The sequence below is a fragment of the Antedon mediterranea genome, chromosome 3 (assembly GCF_964355755.1).
Source record: "Antedon mediterranea chromosome 3, ecAntMedi1.1, whole genome shotgun sequence".
Taxonomy (NCBI): Eukaryota; Metazoa; Echinodermata; class Crinoidea; order Comatulida; family Antedonidae; genus Antedon; species Antedon mediterranea.
The window spans coordinates 34517755-34545477 of NC_092672.1; the positions used below are offsets into that span (position 1 = coordinate 34517755).

The 27723-nt window shown below is 30.9% G+C and overlaps 1 protein-coding gene across 1 annotated transcript in view; it reads right to left on the reverse strand.

Moving 5' to 3' along the window:
- LOC140045338 (uncharacterized) overlaps positions 1-27723 on the reverse strand; it is a 44615-nt gene that overhangs the window by 591 nt on the left and 16301 nt on the right. Inside the window, exons 2-11 of the mRNA XM_072090193.1 lie at positions 22371-22482; positions 16225-16318; positions 14357-14411; positions 8029-8169; positions 6991-7151; positions 3652-3759; positions 2916-3058; positions 1744-1915; positions 961-1073; positions 320-404 (exon numbers count right to left, since the gene is read on the reverse strand). Of these exons, the coding sequence (XP_071946294.1) occupies positions 320-404; positions 961-1073; positions 1744-1915; positions 2916-3058; positions 3652-3759; positions 6991-7151; positions 8029-8169; positions 14357-14411; positions 16225-16318; positions 22371-22482 (1184 nt within the window). The remainder of the gene's footprint in view (positions 1-319; positions 405-960; positions 1074-1743; positions 1916-2915; positions 3059-3651; positions 3760-6990; positions 7152-8028; positions 8170-14356; positions 14412-16224; positions 16319-22370; positions 22483-27723) is intronic.

Sequence of the window (27723 nt, forward strand, 5' to 3'; positions counted from 1 at the left end):
AAGCTCTGTCTGCACTATCAAACTTTATGTGACAAAAAATTGCAATGTTCCCATAAATGGACATGATGATGTCATATCACACTTTTTTGTTGTCAAATTAGCTGGATAGTGATAGTGTAGACAGAGCTTTACAATCTAAAGATGTAAATTTAATGTGCACATATATGGACATGATGTCATAATATTACTAGCATATTTGGGCAAACTGGTTTGATAGTGTAGACAGAGCTTTAGCTTACAAAACAGAATTATAATATCTGTTTGAAGGCCTACTGGACGTTCTTTTGTATGTCAATAGGTGATAATAGATTATTCTTACTTTTGTTGTTTTCACATGGTTCTGCACATACTCTTTCTCTTCGTTCAGGACACGCTTTTGCTTCCTCGTCAAAGTTGGACGTAATCTGTCAAAGGTTAAATGTCAAAGGTTACAAATTATATATTATTTGTAATGATTAGTCACTGTTTGGAGGAACACACCTAATTGGTAACAGTGGTTTAGGCTGCTTTTGTGCTTTCCTGGCAGCTAGTGACTATGATTTTATATTTTCTTTTGCGTTGCGTTTGTTTAATTTGTTGATTTGTATTATAATTTGTAAAATGTATCTTTTGCCTGAATAAATAATAATAACAATAAATTAAATTTAAAAAATTTGAAAATCCTACTTAGCACAACTTACACCTTGTATTATTTTATTATCATCAAAATATGCAATGTATTGAAAAAATACTGTAATATCATAATAACATAAATTGAATTGTATGTACAATATACAGTGGACTCTCCCAATACCAGACTTTTCTTGAAGTCCAAACAGTCCCAAATTCATTTTTACCATTAAAAACACATTCCCAATACCAGACTTTCTGGAAAACCAGACATATTAGGCCAGCCCAATGTATTGGGAGAGTTGACTGTATTGCATAATAATTTTGTATCAATGTAGAACAAATATTTACCTTGTAGAGAAGTTAGCAATGAGGATTAGAAGGAATGACAAGAAAAAGAGGAATCCTAAGGCATGCCAGTGATAATCAGATGGTATGAGATGCCACGACCGCTCCACAGGTCCCTGAGAAATAAAAACATGACATCATTATTACAGGTGACAAAAAAAAAAAAAAAACCACACGCATAATTAAATGATGGTGTTACATTACTGGACTAACTCAAGAATTTAGACAGTGGTACAAGTAATATAAAAAATGTATTTTTAGTATATGAAAAGCTACTATGGTTTGGTCCTCTTTCTCCCTCCCTCCTTTTTATTAAGCTTTGTCCAATCCAAGGGATGTGTCAGTATGTGAAATCATAGAGAAATGGCCAATAAACGCATATATGTAAATTAGTGGTGCTGTAGCTTGGTCCAATCCTGACCTAGTGCCAGGGTTTAATCCTGACCTAGTGCCAGGGTTCAATCCTGACCTAATGTCAGGTTTCAATCCTGACCTAGTGCCAGGGTTTAATCCTGACCTAATGTCAGGTTTCAATCCTGACCTAGTGTCAGGGTTCAATCCTGACCTAGTGCCAGGGTTCAATCCTGACCTAGTGCCAGGGTTCAATCCTGACCTAGTGCCAGGGTTGTAACTCACGACTCTTTCAACTCCACTCCCTGAGCCTCAAATAAGACTTAGTTTATAGGCACGATAAATTATTAAATAGTTTATCCATCCTGTAATTGGCAAGTTTCTCGCGGATGCGTATGAAATAAAAAAATATATTAAAAATTAAAGTTTCCTTACCAAATATAACTTTATAACGTCTGTGGCATGATCTCCCAGGAAAGAATCAATTACTTCTTTTGAGACACTGCTAGCTAGAAAATTGATGAAAAGTAAGAGAGGAAGACACAGCCCCAACACGTTAAAGATGAATGCTTTTCCCCTAGCCCTCAGATTGTACGAGTTTGCTTGTCTGAAGAGGGAAAAAAAAATGTTTATTCCTGGATGTCTAAAAATAGATTATGGTGGGTAGCAATATCGTTAATAATAACAGCTCTAGAGGCTATAGGCTTCTATAGGTGGGCGCTAGGTGGGTGAAAATTAAGGTGGATAGATCAATCAATAAAGATAAATCTATGTTCATTTTGTAATATTCCATAACATTTCAGATGTATAATATTTACTGTACTTCCTCTCCTCTTTTCTCATTATTTGGAGTCAGTTTTATAATATTTATTTATTCGTTTTATTTATTGGTACTGTAAGTGAAAAGATAACTAATTCTAAAATTAATTTTATGTTCATGTCTAATTTTCAGAAATTATAGATTACACATTGTATTGATAACATTTATTATATCATTTTGATAACTAGTAGCATAGCATAATGCTCCAATCTAGTTTATTTGTGTGTTAAAATAATAAGGTCAACATTCAGCCTAGAAAATAGAAAAATAAATCTGTCTAATATATGTAATACCTTTTGATCATATAACCTAGACAAAATCCATTTTGAAAAATAGGCTCATAATGCTGTCTTAATTATGTGACTTAAAAGCCTTTTACAGGCAGAGTTCAAACATTAATATGTGAACTTTTATGATTTATGGGTTTCTTTTAGTCTTGGTATTTTGTCATGCATGAACAAATATTGTCAAGTATTTGAACTTGTTTATAATATGTTAATTCAATTCAGAATTGTAAAACATACTTATACGAGAGTTAATCGTAAATATAGTTCCATTTCTCTGTGCAATTGAAGTTATATCCCGAAAAAATCAGAAACTGTTTCAAGATTAGAGGTCCAATATTTCTTATCTTTCTTTGCTGTGTACAAGTCGTGACTTAATACAGTCTACCATATTTGAGCACATAACACTCTTTTTAGTTTGATAGTGTAGACAGAGCTTAATAGGTTTCTTCAAGGGCTTTTCCTACCCAATTTAATTGCTTAAAATTTTAATTTGCCATTACCTGTCATCATGCAGGGATTCATCTATAAGTTCTGAGATCTGTTGGCAGTCTTTCTCCAGTGTATTCAGCGTGTTTTGTATCGTTTGGTTGATGTTCTTCTCGATTGTCTTGCACACCTCTTCAATTTGATTGACACAACGACTCTTAAAAAAAGGCCAAAGTTTTTAGTTAAAATTAATTTTAAATTTGGCCACTGTTTATTAATTCATTTATGTCCTTTATTTTTGGATATAACATCCATATAAAACATAGAAAACAGAATGAGAAAAAATTCACAAGGAAATTAACAGTATCTTCCACAAAAATATCCTAATATACCAATTCGCAGCTAACGCAGGTTGGATTGTTTATTGTCTATGGTTTTAATTAAACTATGATCATTTATTATAACCTTTGAATATAGTATTATTCTATTGTTCAATAAAGCATCCCTTTAATAAGGGTTTGGAGTTGCAGTACTCTATACACATTTCTCATTAGTTTCACAGTGTCCACTTCTTAAAGCCTTGTCTACACTATTCAACTGTTTGACAAAAAAAGTGTGATGTGCCCAAATATGCTAGTGATATGATATCATGTCCATCTATGGCCACATCACATTTTTTTGTCACATAAAGTTTGATAGTATAGACAAGGCTTTAAGAGAGTCCCCACTGTACTTTGAATTCTTCTTCAATCTGAAGCCCACGGGCTTTTATGAAATAAGTATCATGTAGCATATTTTAGTTGTATTTACCTTTGTTGTACTAGTAGGATTTGGTACATAGATTGTAGGCATATCAAAGCATGTTTTATTCAGCCCAGGTCGTTTGCATAATTCTTGAACTATTTGCATCATGACACGCTGAAAGAATGCAAAATAATATGATTAATAAATACATGTATTATAGAATATTACCTGTGCCTGTATGCTGTATGAATACTAAATAATTTAAATTATTACAATGGTATTGTTTTAATACATGTCCGTATCTATGAATACGAAGATTACTAAAAAACATCAACTCTAAAAAATTACCACTAAAGACATTCTTTACCTAATTTAAAGAAAAAAAACCCTCAATTTAAGTTTAAATCACACATTGTTTGATTCATATATTAATCACATGTGAATTCAACAGAGTAATGTATAAAGTCCTGTCCACACTATCAAACTTTATGGGATAAAAAAAATGTGATGTGCCCATATATGATGATGTCATAATACTACTATACTGTATTTCATCATATCACTACCATATTTGGGCACATCACCCTTTTTTGTCAAACTAGTTTGATAGTGTAGGCAGAGCTTAAGGAAGACAGTTTACGTTATAAGCAAAACAGCTTAAGCTAAAAATATATTTTGACATTTCCGGAATATAGTTGACTTTGACTAACCCCACATCAATCAATTTGTACAGTGGTCACACATTGGTAATGGTGTTTGTGTAATGTCTAGGCTAATCCAAAAGAAAATACAGTGATTGTATATTTGCTAATACTTAATGTCGCCAAATGATAATTGCTAGAATTGATAGAATATATTATCCTTTTTATGAATGCTAAATCTTAAGGCTCTGTCTACACTATCAAACTAGTTTGACAAAAAAAAGTGTGATGTGCGCAAATATGGCAGTGATATGACATCATCATATCCATATATGGACACATCACTATTAAGTTTGATAGTGTAGTGTAATAAATACAGTTGTTTTGAAACAAGGAACAGTACAGTACTGACATTATAAATATACCTGTATAGACTAATAGGAAAGATACCCATTCCTGGGACTTTTTAGATGTAGTTTTTTAAAAGCTCTTTCCAGTGCAATTGTGTTCAACAAACATACACAATCTTTTTCTTTATAGTATAGATACGTTTAAAAGCAATGCCATATTAGACCTAATTGGTATTAACAATTTACAGATTAGGTAACAATTTACAGATTAGGTAACAATTTACAGATTAGGAAACAATTTACAGATTAGGTAACATTTATTAATAATAAACATCTATATCCCTTTCAATCTCATCTGCAATGAAAAGTTTAAAAATGACATGACCTCTGGATTTTAGTATTTGAAACATGGAGAACTTCTGTTGTTTTCATAAATGAAATTTAAAACTAAATTCACAAGCAAATGCATGATCTGATGAAAAATTATACTTTAGTTTTATCGTACAAGGTAATTTCAGAAGTGATCTAGTAGAATAGATCCAAACCAACAATGTTTTCAATAAAAATTCATAAGAGATTGTGCAATTTATGACTATATATATTTACAATCTAATAGGAAAGTAGAGGTCATTATATTGGTTGAAAATCGTATTTTTTTTAAACATGAATACAAAATACATATACAGGACAGGGAATAATTTCGCAAGTGTAGCATAGCAAAAAGCTATACAAAACAACCTTATAGTTACACATTTCTACAATTGTGTAGCTAAAAATATGATAGAAAACTATGTTTCTTGACTCAAGAAGTTTGATTAGCAATATTGCTAAACAAAATTTTAAAATGAAATTTTTCCCCTGATATAGTACTTGATTGTGTAACAAAAACAGAATAGAGGGTTTTTCTCATAAGCTGATATATAGTGAAATTGCTTACTTTAATTATTCAATAAAGATAAGACTCCTATGTATACATATTAAAATAGGAATGCGTAGGCAACTGTGAAACACCCACATCAAATATGCCAATTTTACGACTAATACAACTGAAACGAAATGAATATATTACAATACATGTCGACAGTACAATTCAATAAAATGGAATTTAGAAAATTGGATATCAGAAAAATACCAATTTATTTTCTGATAAATAGCCTACAATAAATAAACTGTTACATGTTAAAAAACTTGATTTAATATGTTTTGTCTTGTCGTTCATATGATAAAATAATGGTAGGCAGCACACAATTGTTTATCATCAATTTATTTATTGTTTGTCTGTCTTTAATGTTTATGTGGGTGTACGTAAAAAGCAGGAGCAGGATGTTGCGAAATGCACGTTGTTAATTATGATCAATTAAAATTGTCGAGAATAACTCTGATAATGAGATGAAGGCTAGCGGTGGAAAGATGAGTTCGTTGGAGCAAAGTGAGAGAAGGAACAGGTTGAGATATCAAATTAGAATTTCATAAATTATTATAGAATTTATAACATTTTTTTTTAGTAGTTGTGCATATATTTAATATATATAAACACATCAGGCAAAGAACATTGATTCTAAACCGCCCGGTGATATACTGAAATTTAATATATTAATTTGAAACGATAAAGATGAGGGAATCTGTGAGAATGAGAAAATGTCGCCCCAACCGAGACTCGAACCTGGAACCTTCTGCTTGATATGCAGATGTCCTAACCATAATAGACCAATGGGGCTTTCATAATATTGTTCAAACTCGTATAGATATATTGTGTATATCTATGTACTACTACCAATACCAACGAAAGTGTTATTATTCTATAACAATTAATGCCATTTGTTCGGTGTCTGCTAATTTAAATATTGTACAATCTGCCTTGCATTAAAAGTCCAATATGCAAAACAGCAAATTATTACATATTTAATATATATTGTACAGAATCTATACACTGAGTGGTGTGGAAAGATGGCCTATTAATATTTAGCATCTCTGTGAAATTTGATCTATTACACATAAATTACAGTCAGCAGGTGAAGACACTTATTTTATCTTGTCTCAAATAATGACGATGCAAAAACAGACAATCTTAATAGTCCCCTCAAAGCATTCTATTTGACAATTTTGACAAAGCTCTGTTTACACTATTAAACTCGTTTGATAAAAAAATTTCCCAAATATGGTAGTGATGTTCCCAAATATGGTAGTGATATGACATCATCATTGTACTTTTTATTCGTTTTTGTTTTTCTGTTTGTTCCTGGATGTTTTTAAATTTTTATCGTTTTATACATTTTAATGTAAATACACAGTAATTCAGCTTAGGCTGCGATAGTGATATTTAATAAAAGAATAAAATATATGGGCAAATCACATTTTATTATCACATAAATTTATAGAAATGTATTGTGCTAGGACTTGATTGTCTCAATTACCTGTCGGTCATTCTCTGGTCCAGCTTCGTCGGCTTTGCTCAAGAAGAATCGCATACGGTCACTATGCTGTTCATTGAGTTTTTCAACAATGTTTAATGTACGTTTACATAACGCTTGACCAATTGGATCGAAGAACACAAATATAAGGTCGGCCAAGTTACCTGCAAGAGGAGACATATTGAACATAAATAATCATACTATATTCAATTCAATTCACATTTATTTATTTACTCATCGTGTATAAATAAAATTTCATAATGATGCATAATCTGTATTTTTGCTGGGTGCATAATAGAGTGGGACGTTTTTTCATCACACTTCATACACATAGACATAGTTGTGAGTCGAGTGAGCGGGACGAGAAGTAATCAGTCAAAAACTACTTTACTTGTATATTTTTTAAGCCTACAAATACCCAACCAGAACAGCCTCCATTTCTTTTTATGCTTGTGTCACCTATTTGGTACCCTTCTTTTATCTTTTTATGGCAACTTTTTCCTGATTTAAAAGTACTGTAATTTACACAATATGTCTTCAATAAGTTTTCAAAAAATAAATTATTCTTTTATATGGCTTCAATAAAAGATAATAAAAAATATTAATAGTATCATGCAGAAATTTCACAAATAAAATAACCATAATAATTAATATATAATTAGTATTCAATATCTAATCCAATATCGACATATATGAGGAATTTTGAAAATCTAGTCTAATCTAATAGATTTCATTATTGACAAAGATAAAACTGCATATTATTACGTTTTAATTTAACCATCCAATTGAAAGATAAAGAATATATATCAACCACAGTTTACTTTTATATAGTACATTTTGCTTGATTAATTTAGACTATAAACAAAATGGCCGCTCCACTACAGACAAAGCTTGCAATACAAACCAAAATTTAAGCCTCAGTCAGACTTAATGAGAAACGTATGTCGATACAAAGCATCAATATCCTTTGATCCTGTGTCGGTTTTAAACCGTTAGATGTAAGAATATTAATGGAAGCCATTATATAAGGGAATTACTAACCCAGCCAGAGAATGGACTTGTCCACATCGAAGGGATATTTCATGTCGCCATCGACGAGGCCGGGTGTGTCGACAAACGTTACCAGCGAGAATTTCTTCTGTTTGGATGTTGTTATTTCAGTGTTCAAGTATTCAACAACTCCTATAGAAGAAAAAAATAACATTCAAATAATTTTTTAACAATATTTTTATATATTTATGGAAGTATTTTAACTACAAGATGAGTTATATGATTAAATAAAGAAATAAATATTGGTAAAAACTGGTAACTACAATAGCAATATGAAAAAAAGAAAATGGCTGTGGTCACAAAGCTGACAATATAATGTAATAATCAACATTAGAACATGATAAAAATAATGATGATGAAATTGATAATGACAACAGGATTATGATTAAGACAACAATGATAAAGATTTTACTAATAATTTATACTTTATTATTATTTATAAAACTTATCATTAATATATCAAATTCAATTCTAAAAAAAATAGAAATAACAAAAAAAACCATTTTTATCATTTAAAAATAAATGCATAAAAATGGACATATCAAATATTAATTGACACTAAACAGGACATCAAAACTGACACATTAATCTATTATTATTATGTAAATGAGCGTCCAACGTCACTTTAACATGAAAATAAACATAGCCATTGTATTACGTCATTTGTCATGTGATCGCGGTTTGAAACACTTTGGTTAAATCCCTCCTAATCCATCCAGAGATGTACATGTAGATGGCACAACAAGATATGAATATTTATGATAGCATTACTGGACATATGTGACAATGTGGGAATGGTTTTTACAGACGACACTTACACAATAACGCACTCTTTGAAAAACTCGCCCCAAAACCAGACTAAACTTCTGTTTAGCACACATTCTGAATACCAGAATTTCTGGAAAAGCATAGTAGGCCAACCCCACCAGACAAAATTCTGTTTTACCATTAAAAACACATTCTGAATACCAGAATTTCTCGAAAAGCAGACATATTAGGCCAGCCCCACCAGACATATTAGGCCAGCCCAAGGGTGTCCGGTAGTGGGAGAGTTGATTGTATAGTATAACAATTGTGTGAAAATGATTGGTTCTATAATGAACAGTATGGTATGTAAAAAAGTAGATTAAAACATTGGTTTTATTTTGTTTTAAAAAAAATTATATTATAATATGTATAAATTCTGATCATTGATTATTATGGTAACTATCACAGAAAAAAATATTGATTGATGCTTTACTTTTATAGTGATACGATCGCATGGAAATGTTCATTATATTTTTATGCACATTTCAATGATTATTGCTTTGATATTTTGAAAAGAACTGATGCATGTTTGTCTGATCGTTGCTACACCACTACATCATGCTGCATTTAAGTTGATTTGACAATGCAGCACAAGATAGTAGCGTAGCACAGATCAGGTTTCTTCTCTGGATCTCCTAACAGCTTCACATTGTAAGATATGGATGATATACGTAAAGATAGATGAATCCATTATTGCATATAGCAGATTTTAGCATAGCTGTAGCACATCTCTGTAGCATACTGTACATGTAAGTTTACCATGTAGCAGCACACATTATAGCACACATGATCAGGTGATACACATGATTGTGGCACACAAGATCAGGTGACACACATGATTGTAACACACATGATTGTAGCACACATGATCAGGTGACACACATGATTGTGGCACACATGATCAGGTGACACACATGATTGTAGCACACATGATCAGGTGACACACATGTTGCTACAGTGTATCAACTTGATTGAGTAGCACACATGATTAAATACTACACATTATAGAAAGTATTAGGTTAAGATATCAGTATTAATTTGTAGCATGTAGCGGCAACATGTAGCATGTTCATGATTTATTAGGAATATATGTTAAACGCAGACTTCCATCATCAAAAGTACTACTACTAGTACTAGTAAGTATTAGTAGCATTGTAGATATTAATGGAGATTGGAGCTATAGCTTGGTGGTAATGTGCTTGCCTTTCAATCCCAAGGTCCAGGGTTCAATCCTGCTTATGGTGCAACATTTGTAACAACAACTATATACTCCATCAAGCCTCAAATGAAACTTAGTTTACGAAAAAATGAAATGAAAAATTCTAAAATAGTTTATTTATTCATCATGTGATTGACGAGTTGCTCACTGTTAGATGCAAGAAAAGAGAGATAGCGACAGTACAGTACATATTATAGTAATAAAATAAAAAGAAAGAGAGATAGTGACAGTACAGTACATAGTAATAAAATAAAAAGAAAGAGAGATAGTGACAGTACAGTACATATTATAGTAATAAAATCAAAAGAAAGAAAGATGTTTGTATATATTTTAAAGATGTTATTTCAATCTGATCTTGAACCTTCTCCATTTTTTTGCAATGTCATTTTATATCATTACAAGACATCAATACCTGCAGTGGACAACGTCATATCTGAAGAATGCTGCAATACATGATACAAAGGACGCATTTAACTTAAGAATTTTGAAATTTAATCTTCTATTTTACGAAAATACACAGAATAAAAATCCAAGTCATTTTCTGTAATGAAAATGTCATTTATAATTATACTTTATCTTAACTACTGCAGTGATAAATAAAATATAAATAAAATATTGTATCTTATTTTGAATTTTTTGAATTCATAACTCGTCTTTATCTTTGTCAATTTATAATTGAATTTTAATCTCGCTACTATACATCGTTTAAAATATACTAACTTAAACATTCATGACGCATTGCCGCATTAGAAAAACCTGTGCATCGCATTACATTGAACATTACGTACATTATACAATGTCATATAATGTCTGTTAAATCTTTAACATATTTTTTTACCAACACTGATATAAATGGTATATAACTACAGAGCAGTTTTACTTACACTAACTATTATCTTGAACTGGTAGATAACACAGGCTATATGATATCCATATTGATAACGTTTAATCAGTAAATCATAATCAAGATGATTTTTAAGCGCATCTGCTGTGCCAACGTCGACCATGTTGATAGTGTCACTAGTGATTCGATGACACTTCAGGACTAATGCATCATGTGAGAAGAACTATGCTCATTATATACAAGTAATTTATAAACATATAATATTTGTTGAGATGGTCCCTGATTATGAAGCCTTTCCATTCTCATCTATGTAATTCATCAAAATTTACTTTTCAATTGACAAAATATAATTTTTCAAATTTGGAATGGTTAGTTTTCTTTGATATGGTAATTATTCCTTTACAATTTTGAAATTTAAACATACTTTCACAAAAATCTTAATAATAATTTAATCCTTATATTATTATACTGTTTCTCTGGGATGCCAATTAAACTATAAATCAAAAATTAAAATTAAGTTAAATGTCTATTCTTATAAAGTATTTAGATTTAATAAATACAGTTAAAATTCATAATTTATTATTTTATTTGTTTATTATTAGAGAAGGCCCCACAGAACAATAATTTGTGTACAGTACACCATAAACCTTTATAGACATATAAACAAAATTGTGTCAAAACATTTCTATAGAAATCAAACAAAAACATGATATCCAGCTAATGTTTAAATAAAAGCGATAGAATATTTATTATTTTAACTTTATAAAAAATCGAGAACAATGAAATCACAAGACAGTTGGCAATAATGAAATTATGTTGGAAGTTGAGGCTCAGAAGAGGAGATTCAAAATGATGATAAAATAAAATCTTTGGCTGAATGAAGATGTACAATATAATTGTCATGATGAGATGAATGGTCTATAAAATTGTTGACACGGAAAGAGCAAGGTTGGAGAAACTGTAATTGCACTAAAATATTTATAAATTCCACTATAACTTTTACAGATTGGAAATGAGAAATTGTACTTTTCTTCCATTTTATACCATTTTCTCCTTGCGTTGTGTTTGTTTAATTTGTTGATTTGTATTATATTTTGTAAAATGTATCTTTTGCCTGAATAAATAATAACAGTAAGTGAGTACTTAAACTTGTCTGTAAAAATACTATTTGAGAATATATTTTTAATTATTTATTAACCTAATAATATTGTTAATATATAATATTAATAACAAGTCTTTCAATGTTTTATAGTTATGTAGAAAGTTTATGTCTAATTCGGTTCGGAGAGAAAAAAACGAAGAAAGACGAATTAGACGTTTTTTTTTTATTGTTAAAAATTATTTAAAAAATGTTATTGATGATGATCTTTAGCTTCTTGTACCCAAGATAAACTGTTTATCTTATTTATCATCATCCATATTTTAATTAACCTTTTTCTGGACACTAAACTATGTAAAATAATACGATAAATGATCATTTTACCTTGCAATGTCAACATGAATTATATAATGCATTATTACACTACACAAGCAAATATGTAATTTATGAAATAAAGTGCACTGAAGCATATAACCATAATGTTTACAAGACAAATGTCATTGATATTTTGAGCGTATTGTGTGCGTTCAAGCGTGATGTTAATATTTTTTTATCAATAGACTCTTTAATGATCTAATTTATGCATCTGTTGTGGTAGTATAATGTATGTAAATTTGCAGCGCCCTCTAGGCTAGCTTCAGTGTTACGGTAGTTAAAATTTTCTTTTAGATTCTGCTGACCCTTACTAACTGCTTTTAGATAGTTTGAGGTGCTAAAGACCATTCAATGATTATCATCAGAGAGATGCAAAGACCATCATCAGAGAGATGCAAAGACTATTGTCAGAGGGATGGCAGAGACCATCATCAGAAAGATCATCGACCATCGTCAGACAGAGGGATGCAATGACCCATCATCAATTCAAAGGGCTGCAAGGACCATCGTCACACAGAGGGATGGCAATGACCATCATCAGAAGGATTAAAGACCATCGTCAGACAGAGGGATGCAATGACCATCGTCAGAGGGATGCAAGGACCATTGTCAGAGTGATGCAAGGACCACATGAGGCTACACTTCACCGGGCAGCTGATGCAGGTCTGAGAGGACACATCAGCACACCAGTGAAGCGTAGTAACATGAAGCAAAAGATGATTTCCAGACCAAAGAAGTAACATCAACAAAATTATGAAAGTTTAGTGACAAGTCTTCTGGAGAGACCAGAGGGCCTTCCCACAACCACACCCTGCACGAAGATGGTATCACAAGTAGCACAGAGGGTGCCAACTTTTTCAGTGTATGTGAAGGAAGTGTAAAACCACACAACCACGCAAGAAGATCAACATTTCTAGTAGAATTTGAGAACATACACCAGAAAGATAAAAAAATTATTTAATAAAGAGTATGACAATTCAAGAAAAAGAAAGAAAATAAACAAATTGTTACAAAGCTGAATTTATGTTATAGAAATAGGGACTGGATTTGTTTTAGTATTTTACTTATTTTTAGCTCTTTTGTTATAATTTGTGATCCAAAAGAAAAATAAAATTAGAATTTTTAATTGAATTAAAATAGAAAGTCAGGAAAGGGCGTGGCAACTAGATGGATTAGAAAATAAAAAATGGACAAATAGTAGGGCCTATGCATTTTCAAATTCAGGTATGGTAGAAATACACTTTCAAGTGAAAACACCAAAGAGAAACTGTGATCTTAAAGATTGTTGGAAAGACTTCCATAGTATTTACAGTAAAAGTGTTTAATATTAGTTACACTTTCTTATCAATTTTGGCATTTTTACATATAGAAAATTTACATACCTTTTTTTTTAAAACAAATTAACTTTTAACACTAGCAATTTAAATATGTTGACATTCCGTTATTTATAGAATGTTACGAATAATCTATTTATTTCTCGGAAAAATAGCTAGAAATGGAAAAAATCAACGCCAATATGCTACTATAGTACTATAGTAACACTTTATCAAATTTGACATTTTTTACATATAGAAAATTTACATACCTTTTTTTTAAAACAAATTAACTTTTAACACTAGCAATTTAAATATGTTGACATTCCTGTTATTTATATTACAAATAATCTAGCAATTTATTTCTCGGAAAAATAGCTATAAATGAAAACAATTTACGCAAATATGTTACTATAGTACTACAGGATTTCAATGTATTCAACCTGCTTAATACTATAGAGTATAAAGTCACGTTACTGATCAAAATAAATGAACGGATTTGACCAGGTGAGAATTAAAATACAACCACAGGTCAAACATATCTACAAACTCATCTGTAAAAATAATATCTAATTTGTATTCTGTATGGATTTTAAATTTTTAAATACAAACATGAAGAATACGTTTTCTTTTTTAAATAAAAATATAATAAAATAACTTACCATCGATCTTTGCCAGTTCTTTGAAGTGCGGGTATAAATGCAATGTTGCATTTCCCTAGAAAAAAAAGAAATAAAACCCGTAAAGAAATGTTTAATTATTTTCTCTTGCAGAAAAACAGTACACATAACTGTAGATAAAGTGTGTCAAAGTACAGTGCTGTACAATGAAGACATGATGAAAATAACAATATTTTGTAGTTAAATTTGTGATCCTAATACAACAAGGTTACATACCGATCATTATGAAACATATCAATGTGCAGTAAGTTGTACCATTTATTAAGAGGGGTGTTTAAAACATTAAATTTCAATTTAAAGAAATAAAAGGGGAATATTGTTACCAACTCAGAAAAAAATAATTAAGTTTTTACTATTATTTGATGCATAGCATATATTATAAAGTATTTTTTGAATCAGTCATTTAAAAAAAAAGAATTAACAAATGGTTTTATTAAAAAATAATAGTTATATTTACATAAACCTCTACAAAGAAAAATGGTAAAGTCCCAGGTGAGGGATCCTTGAGATTTTCAATCAATGGACACCTGTTAATACCCAAGGCCAGTTAATTTATCTTACTCATTGAGATGTCCATACTAATGGTCTAATGTCCCTGGACATTCAATGACCAACCTAACTGGACATTAGCTATGTCCTTCCAGTAAGGTTTGCGCATGCTCATTGCATGGAATCAGGCCATGATTGACCATCAGTTTTGTTTAAGTGCTGGTCAGCCTATTATATGTTTGGCCTTACTTTAATACTAGCTTTAGCAATTAGTTAACAAATAACCAGAGTATATTTTAAAAGTAAATAGATTATTCAGCCAATCTATTATTAGATATATCCTTGGACAACCTTTAGTAGTATTACAATTTCTATTAAAAATATACAGTAATAATTAATAAGCTAGTAAATATACAATCAATTAATAAAATTCAGAATATAAATATTTTAATAAATTTATGTTTATGGAGTTTAAACAAATTGACAGAGCATGTACTTAGAATATCTTTTATCATCATCTACAGCTCTGTCTACACTATCAAACTACAGTAGTTTGACAAAAAAAAGTGTAATGTGCCCAAATATGGTAGTGATATGCCCAAACATGGTAGTGATATGACATCATCATGTTTTTGTTACATATCAATTTGATAGTGTAGACAGAGCTTTAGTTAAAGAATAGCTGTTAGTATAATATAATATGTTATTAGCTATCAACAACAAAGAAAGCAAATTATCGTAAAATGTTATGGAGAACTATAAAATACATTGAAATTTAACAATAATATATTTTTATAAACAAAACTAAAGATAAATTTTACATAATTATTAATAGACGAAAGATACATTTGTTTATAAAATAATTTACTAAAATACAATAATAATATTTTGTAGTTCAATTGTAAGCTTTATTATCCGATATTTGAAACATTAAATCCAATTGAAGGACAAGGCTTTATAGAATTATTACAAAATATAAATGATCTATTTTTATTTTAATGGAAAATTAAACTGTATTGTAAAAATACAAAGAAAGGTCATGTAATTATTTAAAATAAATATTTTACTATCGTTATATATTTACTATTTATTTTACAGCAAACTAACATTTTAACAAGATTTAGTTAAATTAATATAGATTCAGATTTTTGATATATTAATAGTAATACTCTTTATTTTAAGAGGGAATATGAATATTTATATATAAAATTTCACAAAATTTACATTTTCAAAAAATAGTTTTGCATAGATATTAATTTAATAAACACACAATATTATACCTGATCTATATTTATATAAATTGTCTAAATGTCTACAAGACAACTATTCAAAAAGGTGCACAACAAAACGCAAAAACTTACCGTGAGTGATTCTCGTTTTCTGCCACTAGTGACAAAAGTAAAACCTTGCGTTTCGATGGCAACACCTGTACGTTGGACATGTTCCTCAATATACCTGCAAAAGAATTCAAATTTGGTTTAATTATTTTACTTTTAGCAGCATGTATTTACTAGCAAATTAATAAATTTTAAAAATTGTTATTGTTCCACTAAGAAAACTTTTATATAAAATTTAATTACAATATTCAATTACAATACAACATTGTATATTCAGTTATTGTAAGTTCAGTAGACAATATGAAATTCTTTGACAAAATAATATTCAAATGTTTGTTACTTTTCAGGCCTTGCCTTTTAAGGCGAGCGAGTGCGATCACTCTCCTAACACACTCCTAAACTGCCCTTGAGGCACACTCAAATTTGGTAAACTTCTACACACCAAAATACAAACAGCACACCTACAGCACCCCTGAATGTATTGAGGAGTGCAATTTGTAGCACACCTATAATTATCAAAAGACAAGGCCAGACTTTTCAAGATATGTTCTCCCCTCAGTGGAGAGAAAATGACTATGTTGGTTTATCCAGGTAAGCTAGGCACAACAAATACAATTTACAAGTATAGTTTAAAAAAATGATGTTTTAACAAGATAAAAAGTAGATTCATTGTTCTGCTAATTTAGAAATAAATTCCGAAATGTAAAGCAGGTTACCGAATGAGTGTAAAATTTAACTAAATCTATACAAAAATGTCAAAAATTGTATACTTTATTTATTATTTGGATTCATTCTTTTATATGGTTATTCTATATTTAGAAATATTATTTGTGCTATCAAATAGATTTTATACATAGCATTGTTGAAAACATTTAGAGAGCACTTCCAGCTTAAATACAAGGACACAAAGTATTAATTACGACAGAAACAATGGCCGTATCTAGGGCATCTGAGCCTGTTAGATATCCTAATATGACCAGCAAAAATACAAAGAATCGCTGCAATGTTAAAAGGATTTCGGTTGCAACACTATGCCATGGCTATCACTAATAAAGGAGAGCTGTTAATTCTTGAAATGGCTGATGGATGTAGGCAACGTATTAAATTATTCAAAATACTATCCCAGGATGCTTTGTTTTATTGAAACTGTTAAATGTCTTAACATAAAACCACCATGATGGATTAAATAAAACACAAACAAATCACTGTGTAAAAAAAATTCGTGTAAAGCTTTTTTTTTGTAAAATAAAATATTACATTTTCGGTTTTATGGAGAAATAATCCATGTTTCTTGCTAAGCTATTTTTTGTAAAATAAAATATTACATTTTCGGTTTTATTTATATCATGGAGAAATAATCCATGTTTATACTAAGTATAATTCTATTTTTTTCTACTATTTGGGCCCTGTGAAGGAAACCATTGTAATACACACATCAAAGAATGGCTATTTATGGATCAAAAAGCTATAGATCCAGAAAACAAAACTGAACAATATATTTGTGAAATTTAAGACTGAGACTACAAAAAATCTGGATAATTGAAATTAATCAACCATAAAAGCAAAATGAAATCAAGTAAGTAGACCTATATGAAACAATTTTAAATATAAATTGTGCAAAGAAGACCCACACCCGATTAATGCCAAAGAAAAAAAAATTAACCACAAAATATTGAAATAATAAAAAAATGTAAATTCTGCAGCAGAATCAATCATAGAATCCAATTCACTGATGCGAATAAATAAGATATCTTGAAACTTACCTTAGATTCTGTAATGTAAAATGTTTAAAGTAAAGATTTGTTGAAATTGAATTGGAGAGTCACAGTGTCCTGTTGCTTTGGTGTCTGAATAACTACTAAATTCTATCTAACTATTGCAGAAGGTCTACACAGCACATAAAGAAAACAGCCTTGATGAATATTCATGAAGCCAAGAAGACCTCCATTTGCAGAATGCAAGCTAGCCTGCTGATGGTCATCTCTCATTATTGGAAATTTCTATGCTGATCACACCATTTGTCCAGTTTGCCATGAACCTCAAGAGCCTTGGCATCAAGGCCTAGCTCCCAAGAGCAAACTAACCATGTCCCTGAACCAACCAGGCCTCCAGGCCAATATTTGTCCACTGACCACAAGAACAAACATACTGTGAGGGAACATTTGAGAAAGAGGTATAAAAAGGGCAGGAAAAGTTCCTAAAGAAACAAGGCTGAAACATTTCATAAGCAACCTGAATATAAATCATAAAACACACAGAAAACTTTCACAAACTTCTAGACCAATCACAATGCTTTACATGCCAGCCAATCAGAATCGTATTATGTGAATGTTAACATAGATAAACTAGATGCCTTAGAAACCAGTTTATTTTTATAGTTTTAAATAGATATATTTTATATTAGTAGGAATATCAGGAGAAACTACAGCAATAGGTACAAACAAATCTACTGCCAAGGGACAATGCTATATTTACATGACCCAAAGTGAAGTCATAATAAAAGTACTTTTGATAATTGCTAGCATAAAAAATAGTAACTATACATAATAATAGTAAAATGTTTTCATTTAAACCCATTTCAATTATACTTTTTTTTACTTGCGATAACTTTTGATTGTTAAAGTAGACAGTACCATAGGAATACTGGTTGGGAAGGTTTCATTTGATGTATCATAACTTTCAACGGAATACTGTATATAGGGAAAGAAATAAGGAGGGAAAGAGCTAAGGAACTATAGATGAAAACAGAGAGAAAGGAAAATTATCAGGAATGAAGGAAAAGAGAAGATGAAAGAAACAGGAACATAAAGACATTAAGAAAGAAGGAGGAAAAGCAAGATATGAAAGATGAAGAAGTACTCAAGAAGTAAGGGAAAAATATAAGAAATGAAGGAAGAAAGAGATGAGGAAATGAAGTGACATTGAAACAAAAAGAAATTATGATGGTTGTATGTTGGGATGCTACCACTTGAGGGTGGGGTTCATGGAATGTACCATTATCGGATAGGGATGTTTCATTAAATGTTATATATTCGACTTGTAACTCTCTTCTTGGAGTGAATAGGCCAATGTCGGTTTATCCAGGTAAGCTAGGCACGATATAGACAACATAATAATACCCGTATATTAAAATCATCAAAGGGTCATGTTTGTGGATTATCGTATCTTCTCCAGAAAATTAAACGACGACACAACTTGATTCTGATTGGTTGAGGGGACTCAATAACCGTCAAACAAAACACCACTTTGTTTCCTATTACTACAATCGAGCTTCTTCGTTTAAAAACTACCCTTGAGAACTGTGAATTCGTTCTTTAATTGCTACTCAAATAAGTACAATTATAATTGTATATACAAGGTCTATGTCTTCGATACATTTCTAAATCCAAGTTTGACTTTATAATAAGTATGTTGCTTAATTGGATAACAAGCCAATCAGAATGCTTTCTCAAAATCAATGGTTTTTGAAGTGTAATTTATCAAGCATTATGAAGAAACAGCTCGTAATCATAAATGTATTAAATCAGTGAAATATTCATCAGTTTCTGTATAATATTCAAATTGCATTCATTTATCTATTCTTACTAAATGTGCTTATGGTTTTTTTTAAATAATTTAATTTTCATTTCAAATAGGATTTTTTGATGAAAAGGTTTCATTGGATTTTAATAAAAGATTTATAATGAAATTTAATTTTGAAATCATCAATTAATAGTATTGTATTGCAAAAATAGTAAACTATAAACTTAACTTTACATCATTCTTGTCATTTTTATATTGTAATTTTTAGTTATTAAATTACAGTAAATTGACAACTTCTTATTCTGTTGGATGGCATATGTATGAACAATTCTGAAATTTTAAATATTTTTTTTTATTGTTTTGTCACTATTTGTGTAGATTAATTATTGTAAAACTACTAAAGATTATCTATTTAAAATTAATTTAGCTTGAAAACAGTTCTTTAATGATATTTAATATTTCAAATGCTGTTCAACTTGATAACTGAATGTATACTAAAATAACTGAAAATTTCTGCCTAATTCTTGCTACTCTTCAATTTTCTGATAATAAAGTTTCACTATAGTTTCTCTCAACAAGATTAATTTCCATAAAAAATTGCAATTTCCAATATCAAATTATTAAAATTCAACTGTTATTGTTAATATTAATAATCACATTCTGCATTCTTAGTTGTAAATCTTTTCAACCAATCACAGAGGTCAATATAACTCCACCAATCAGAGAAGGGATACTATTCAACCTATGTAAAGGTAAATGTAATCAAGACTCCCTAAGTTAGCTTAATTGTAAGTGACAAGTGCCTATGGCCAATAGTGAACTTGTCCTAAATAACAATGACCCTCTAAGTCTCATGTACAATGATGACATGTTCAGGTTAGCTTAAGGGTCACACAAAATGATCAACAGAGAGGGATTTGGGAAGGGCTGGGAAGAGGGACTGGGAGGGACTGACTGGGGAAGGACTGGGAAAAGGGACTGGGGAGAAGGACATGGGAAGGACTGGGAAAAGGGACTGGAGAGGACTGGGAGAACTTGGGTAGGACTGGGCTGGGAAAGGGGACTGGAGAGAGAGGGACTGGAGAGAGGGACTGGGAAAAGGGACTGGAGAGAGGGACTGGGGAGAGGGAAGGTGAAGCTGATGTCATGAATCTCATTCCCTCTACTTTCATGTTCAATATTGACAAGCTGGTGGGAAACTTGGGAAAAACATGGTTAAGAGATGAATATTCATTAACACTTTTTTTGTGAGATTCTGGCATTCTATGCATTGTCTCCCTGATCTATGGACGTACGTACGTACATTTAAGCTTGTCTACACTATCAAACAAGTTTGAAAAAAAAAGTGTGACGTGCTCAAATATGGTAGCGATATTCCCAAATATGGTAGCGATATGCCCAAGTATGGTAGCGATATGACATCATCATGTCCATATATGGGCACATCACATTTTTTGTCACATTAAGTTTGATAGTGTAGACAGAACTTTACATCAGCCTTTACAAAATTAAAGTGCCAAATTAGAGTTAGACTACAAGAAGTTTGACAAAAAAGTGTGATGTGCTCAAATATGGTAGTAATATGCCCAAGTATAGTAGTTGATATGACATCATCGTGTCCATATATGGGCACATCAAATTTTTTGTAACATTAAGTTTGATAGTGTAGACAGAGCTTTACATCAACCTTAACACAATTAAGGTGCCCAATTAGGCTCAATCTGGATAATGTTTGAAAGTACACAGTATAGCTGAAAATATTCTACTCAATCATAATGCACGTACCTACAGCAGTTGTCAAGTGACGTTTATCCAAATAAAACATACAATCCAGATAACCCTTGTCTCTCAATATGTCAAATAAAACCTATTTGGTAATGCATCTTCTGCACCAGTAGAAAGGATGAGAGGTGGCATTTATCCCAGTTGACCTTTCGATAACGTGCCCTAGTTTCCAAGCAATGATGAAATTCTATCCACAATCCTAAACTAACACAACTTGATATTGAATATACTTCCATTCATGATGAAGAAGTGCTTAGATCACACTGGACTTAATTTGGTCAATTTAACAGAGTCGCCGGCTAAATTTATCAAGAATATCGTCCAATCCGAACAGCTACAATCCTTTCAGGGTTCAATTAAGCAAGACAATGTTTAAATTTACCGACCACTGCCTGACAGAGAGAACTATAATATATGATCGACATTTGAAAACAAATTTGGTGATAACTTGTCCTGATGTAAAAATTGAATTTTAGTAGGTTTTGTTTGTCGATAAATATCTCTAATGCAATATCTCAAAATGGATTCCAATATTGGGATTGAATTGAAATATTTTATTTAGACTGGTCTCCCAGATAGAGGGCCCAGTTATGATCAGTATGATGTACTAGTACACCAGGGTTACCCCTTACTCGTCATGAAAGATGTACTAGGTTCTTTAAAGTGCACAACGACTAGATGTGTACACTGGACTTACAGTTTATAATCCTTATCTGAGAAAACTCTACTACCTGGACCATGGAGCGAGTGAGCCTCGAACCCTTGCCGCTGTTTCAGCTATGTAATTACGGTTCCACTGTCTTGACCGCTCGCCACTCACTCACTTGAATCAAGAAACACCAACGTACAACATGAACACTTACCAATTAATGAAGGAACTTTTACCAGCCGAGTGGTTACCAATCAGAAGAACGGTAATCTTCTTCCGCGGAACAAGAAGACGCAAGTTTAGTCGTTCTGCAATAGTCTGCAATCCTGAAAAAAACAATTTTAACAAAATATATTAATATTATAAAAATTGATTTATAACCTGATTTTCTATCAGAAATTCATTTCTATGCAAAAGTTGGAAACATTTAAAAAAATCATATATTATTATATTATAATATAAATTTATACCGATTTTTGTAGGTTTTAGCTTTTTTGTTGGAGTGGCACGCCTAATTGGCGACAGAAGCTATTTGCCTCTTTTGCCACTCCTTGGCGCAATCTAGCTATTTTTTGTCTTGTTTTGTTTTGTAAAATGTGTTTGCCAAATTTAATAAAATAAATAAAAAAACAAAATATCTACAAATTAAAAAAAAGTTGTATTTAATAACAGATCAACAACCCATACCATTACGATTGAATCACAAAACACAATATAATAACAAAATACCGTAATAACAAATAATTTTATTTATTTATTTATTATTTATCCTGTAGATACTTTCAGTACTAGTGCACTGGTACAATGATTTGAAATAACAAACATAATTAAAGTAAAGACAAAGAGTAACCAAAATTATAAATAAAGAAAATATAATAAAAATACAAATCAATTTTATAATAATACTACAAAACAAAAATAACGAAAACAAAGACGTTGATCCTTGAAATGGTATGACCACTAATAAAAGGCATGATCTTTGATAAAACATGTTAAATATTCCTTACTGCGTTAAATAATTCCTATATAAATACCCAATTAAGAGGTGAGGGCTACACAGATATCATTATAATTATATCTCACATGGCGAACACTTCTTCAAAAAATAAACGCTTTGTCAACACCAACTGGCTATCAGCACATGACTGGACTCAATAGGTCATTGATCAAAAGGTCAAACTAATTATATTAAAAAGATGAAAAACTGACCAGTAACAAATATGTATGCTGATGATTTCTAATAGCAATCGCTAGTACATGAGATAGTAGACACGCACACACAAATTTCAAATGGTATTACCATCAAGGACTGAAGCAGTATAATGGCGAATATAGCCTATCATATTTTGTTAAATCTTTCCAACCTAAATCTTATGAATGGGATAGGACAGCAGAGTGACGCACTGTACAACTAAAGACTTGTTTATGAAAGCAATGAAGCGTTGAATATTGGTATACCGGTATATATATTTTAACAGGATGTGCATCAATTGGTCGTTTACTAAACTTATACTATTATATATTTTTTTCTCTCTGAAATAATATTTCATTTTATCCACATCCAAAACCAAGAGGCCAATAGAATGCCTTAGAGCAAAGGTAGCAGTTAATACTAAATATAAACATTATTACATATATAAATCCAAAGGCAAATTTCTGAAAAAATGACAATGCTGTGGGTATCAGTGGCTGGATCTCAATGGAGATACAAAAAAAAAGCGAAAAGCTATTAATCAAAACGATAAAGTAAACAGCCAGAAAAGTTAGCTGAGCTTTCGGGCAACACTAGCCCTTCATCAGTGCATATATATATACAAATTACATTTAATTACAACACAACTATACTAGGTATATTCAAATTAGGAAAATAAACAAAATATTAATTATGGACAATGATTCAGAATTTGAATTCACTTTCAAAACACTATTTGGTATCAAGAAAACTGTGTGACTGTCCCCTGAATCATTTGGTTAAATATGCCATTTTAATGTTGCATAATATTTATTCACTCTGACCAAAAATTGGATGGAAAACAAATTATTTACCTGAAAAACTGTAATCTAAAGCAAAAAATAGTCAAATTGACTGGAAGTCAATGAGTTATTGGCTGAATTTAGTGGAAACTTTTTAAAGTTTTTTCTACAGAAGTGATTAACATTATTAAAACTCTTTTTTATTAATCTTCATTTTTCATTTTTTTGGGAGACAATTTACATCTTTAAAGCTTCAATCCCACTGGCTTAAACACAACAACGTAGCCGCAAATAAGTAGACATTATTGGTCAAACTTCTTATTAAGGTGGGCTTACATATTTGTGTTGCATCCAAGTGGAAACCAAGCTTAAAGGACGTTGCATGAATTTGCTATTGCAATGAGATACCATGGAGTACTCCATGGAGATACAGTACTGATCAACTGTACAGTACTGCCCACTTTGCTTCAATCTCAAATGTACCCCTTCTCCTCCTTAAACCTCCAATATATTTTAAAATATAGGCCTACATTTAGGTGCTTTATTGTGCAGAATTGGGTAGTTAATTGCGAAAAAATGTATAGATAATTTGACACAAAAATCTTAAAGGTTATATGGATGAGTGGATGGATTATTATTATTATTAGTAAAAGTAAAGTTTGTTGAACAACATAGAAACAATACTATAATCAAGCTTGTGGATTATGTTCTACAAGGAACAAGGTCAAAGGTCAAATGTATGGTTGAAACACAAGGTGACAAAACAGCAATATTTGATTGACAGGAGAAGGCTAGCAACTAGTAGGTGACTATTAAGCTTGAGGTTGACCTTTAAGTATGACCTCAACACTTTAGCATCTGTAAGAGGTGTCCTTCAATGTGTGCAAGGTTGTATATTGACCATAATACACTGACCATTATAATGCAAGGTTATCATACAATATAGAGCTGAGATAAAATATTGAAAATATCACAAATACAATCTACTTGAAAATTACTGTGCTCTCTTACATACAGTAGTTATTACAACGAGTATTACAACGAGATTTGCCAATAGTAAAGTGGTTACAGAATTACACCATAAGGCCGGCTGACAATCTAACGCTTCATAGTTAACAATGACAATCTATTATGCAGCTTTTCCGTTAAAACTGTGTGGGCACAAAATCCGTAGGGATTAGGGAACAACACACACAAATCCCACACAAATCCCACACAAATCCCACACGGGTCGAATAATTCTGTTTAATTATTTAGCCTATTACAATTTCACTATCATACTTTTCTTGAAGGTTTTAAAAAAAACTTGAATGTTCAAATGCATTTGAGATCATAGGTCATAATTGCACAACACATTCACAAGATCAAAGATGTTTTATATAAAATTAACCAGCCAATCACGGCCTGATGATCTCAATATGAGATATGTAATATTTAACAAAACAAGTAACAACCAAAAAAACATAATAAAAGCAAGCGTCCTTTATAGTTTTTAACTTTTGAAAAAGACAATTACACAAACCAAAAGTGGTGTTGGTAGTCTATAAGTGCTAGCTTACCTGGATAAACCGACATTGGCTAGGTAAGCTAGGCACGGAATAGACAAAAAAAAAATACATACTGCACTTTGTTGGTAAATGACAGTTGTCCTTACAATCTCACAGTCTTGGTTCAACTCTAACATCACTCACTAAATCATTTTTCAACTAAAATCAGCTTAATAATCCTGGCACTAAAATGTCAATGAAACAGTACTATTCGTATAGTACAAATGAAGGTTTCTGCAGCTAGCTCTGCCAACGAGGTTTAGGAAACAAAATAATGTCCAACAATCAGATTTCTGTATAACTTTTGTCTATACTTAAATTTTATTTAACGCACTTATCCAGGAAGTGGTTGGCAAAGCATTAATTCTCAGGAAACCAATTCCAAACCCATCCTCTTTGGTAAGTTCGTGAATAAGCTCGCTAATATCTATTAAAAGGTAACCAATACTCTGTCTACACTATCAAATTAGTTTGACAAAAAAGTGTGATGTGCCCAAATATGGCAGTGATATGCACAAATATGGTATTGATATGACATCATCACATTTTTTTGTCACATGATAGTGTAGATAAGGCTTAAGCATCGTTCTGTGATTGTCTACTACTGTACTACCACCTGTCTAATTTGAATACACTATATTTAGTCTCACACCAATTATTTCTCCATGCTCATACAGAAATATTAACATTCTTTTAATGATTCTCTAATGAAAGTAATGATTTGTACGTTAATTTTCTTGCCATTTGTTTTTCCTTTTTTTTTTAACCTTATTATTATTACTTTTCATTTTTGTTATAGATTTTGTTCCTATTTTTTCTGCAATTGAAGGAAATAAATGTTTATTTTGAATTGATTTGAAAAAGCAGATAAAAAAACGAGGCTAAAATCGACAAAAAAAGTACTCAACAATGTGATTATCGTTATGAGATGATGGAGTTACAGTTCTTGAAATACACTATTGTCTGATAGGGGTGTTTGATAAATTGTTATGTTTGAGTTGTAGCACTCTCACTGGACCAATGTCAATTTATCCAGAAAAGCTAGGCATGAAATAAACATGCTGTAGCAATCTAATCCTACAAGAAGTAAAATTTCACAGGAATTAGTACTGAGTGTATTTCAAGTACCTTTACTTTGCGAAAAAAAAAAAAAGTACATATTTTTCAAAAATTACAACCAAGCATAACTAGTTTTAAATTTTTCAACTATTTTTATATTATAATTACTTTCTTCTTGCCTTGTTTAAATAGAACTGTTTGTATTATAATTTGTATCCTTTTTATTGAAGTACTTCTGCAAAACGGATTTACTTATAAACAAAAAAATGGAAATGACTTGATGAATTATATGGTAAGGAAATACAATTTGCTATTATTGTCAAGAATTCTTAAGGAAAATAAAAATAAAAAGAGATCACCGACAGAGTTATGACATTTAAAACGGATCATTGCATACTATTCACGTACAATGAACAATAACCAACCAACTGCTAAGAATTTCCATCTCGATTTCAAGATAAAGGTATGGTAATATTTAAATTTCAAGCATTCGACGTTGGTATAATGATACCGAAATTAGTATTCCCACTGTATCAAGATATAGACAGTGGACATTGATACGGTAGATTCAAGCCATGCATGCTAGAAAACAAATTTGAATGACCTCGAGCTGGACATACACTGCTGAACAGGAGTTCTCAAAGAAAAAATCTAATCAAAGCAACTTTATGTAATTAACTAAGTTACATAATGGATTAATGTGTCCTTGCTATGTTGTCAGGCCACATTATTGGTTGCTGTTGTCGGCAAGGCCAGCCCTTCAACAGCACCTATTCAAGGGAAATAATTGTCAATAATTTATTGATAAAGGCTTACAATCTAATAATGTTGTTGAAAAAAATTTACCTTGGAAATGATTGGTAGATGGTATATTGCATAAATTTACATAGTTAATTTAAATATTATAATAAACCTATTAGTATGTTCTTGGATTTCACAGAAGTTGTGGTTACTATGGATACTGGTCAGTTGAAGAAGATACTCAAT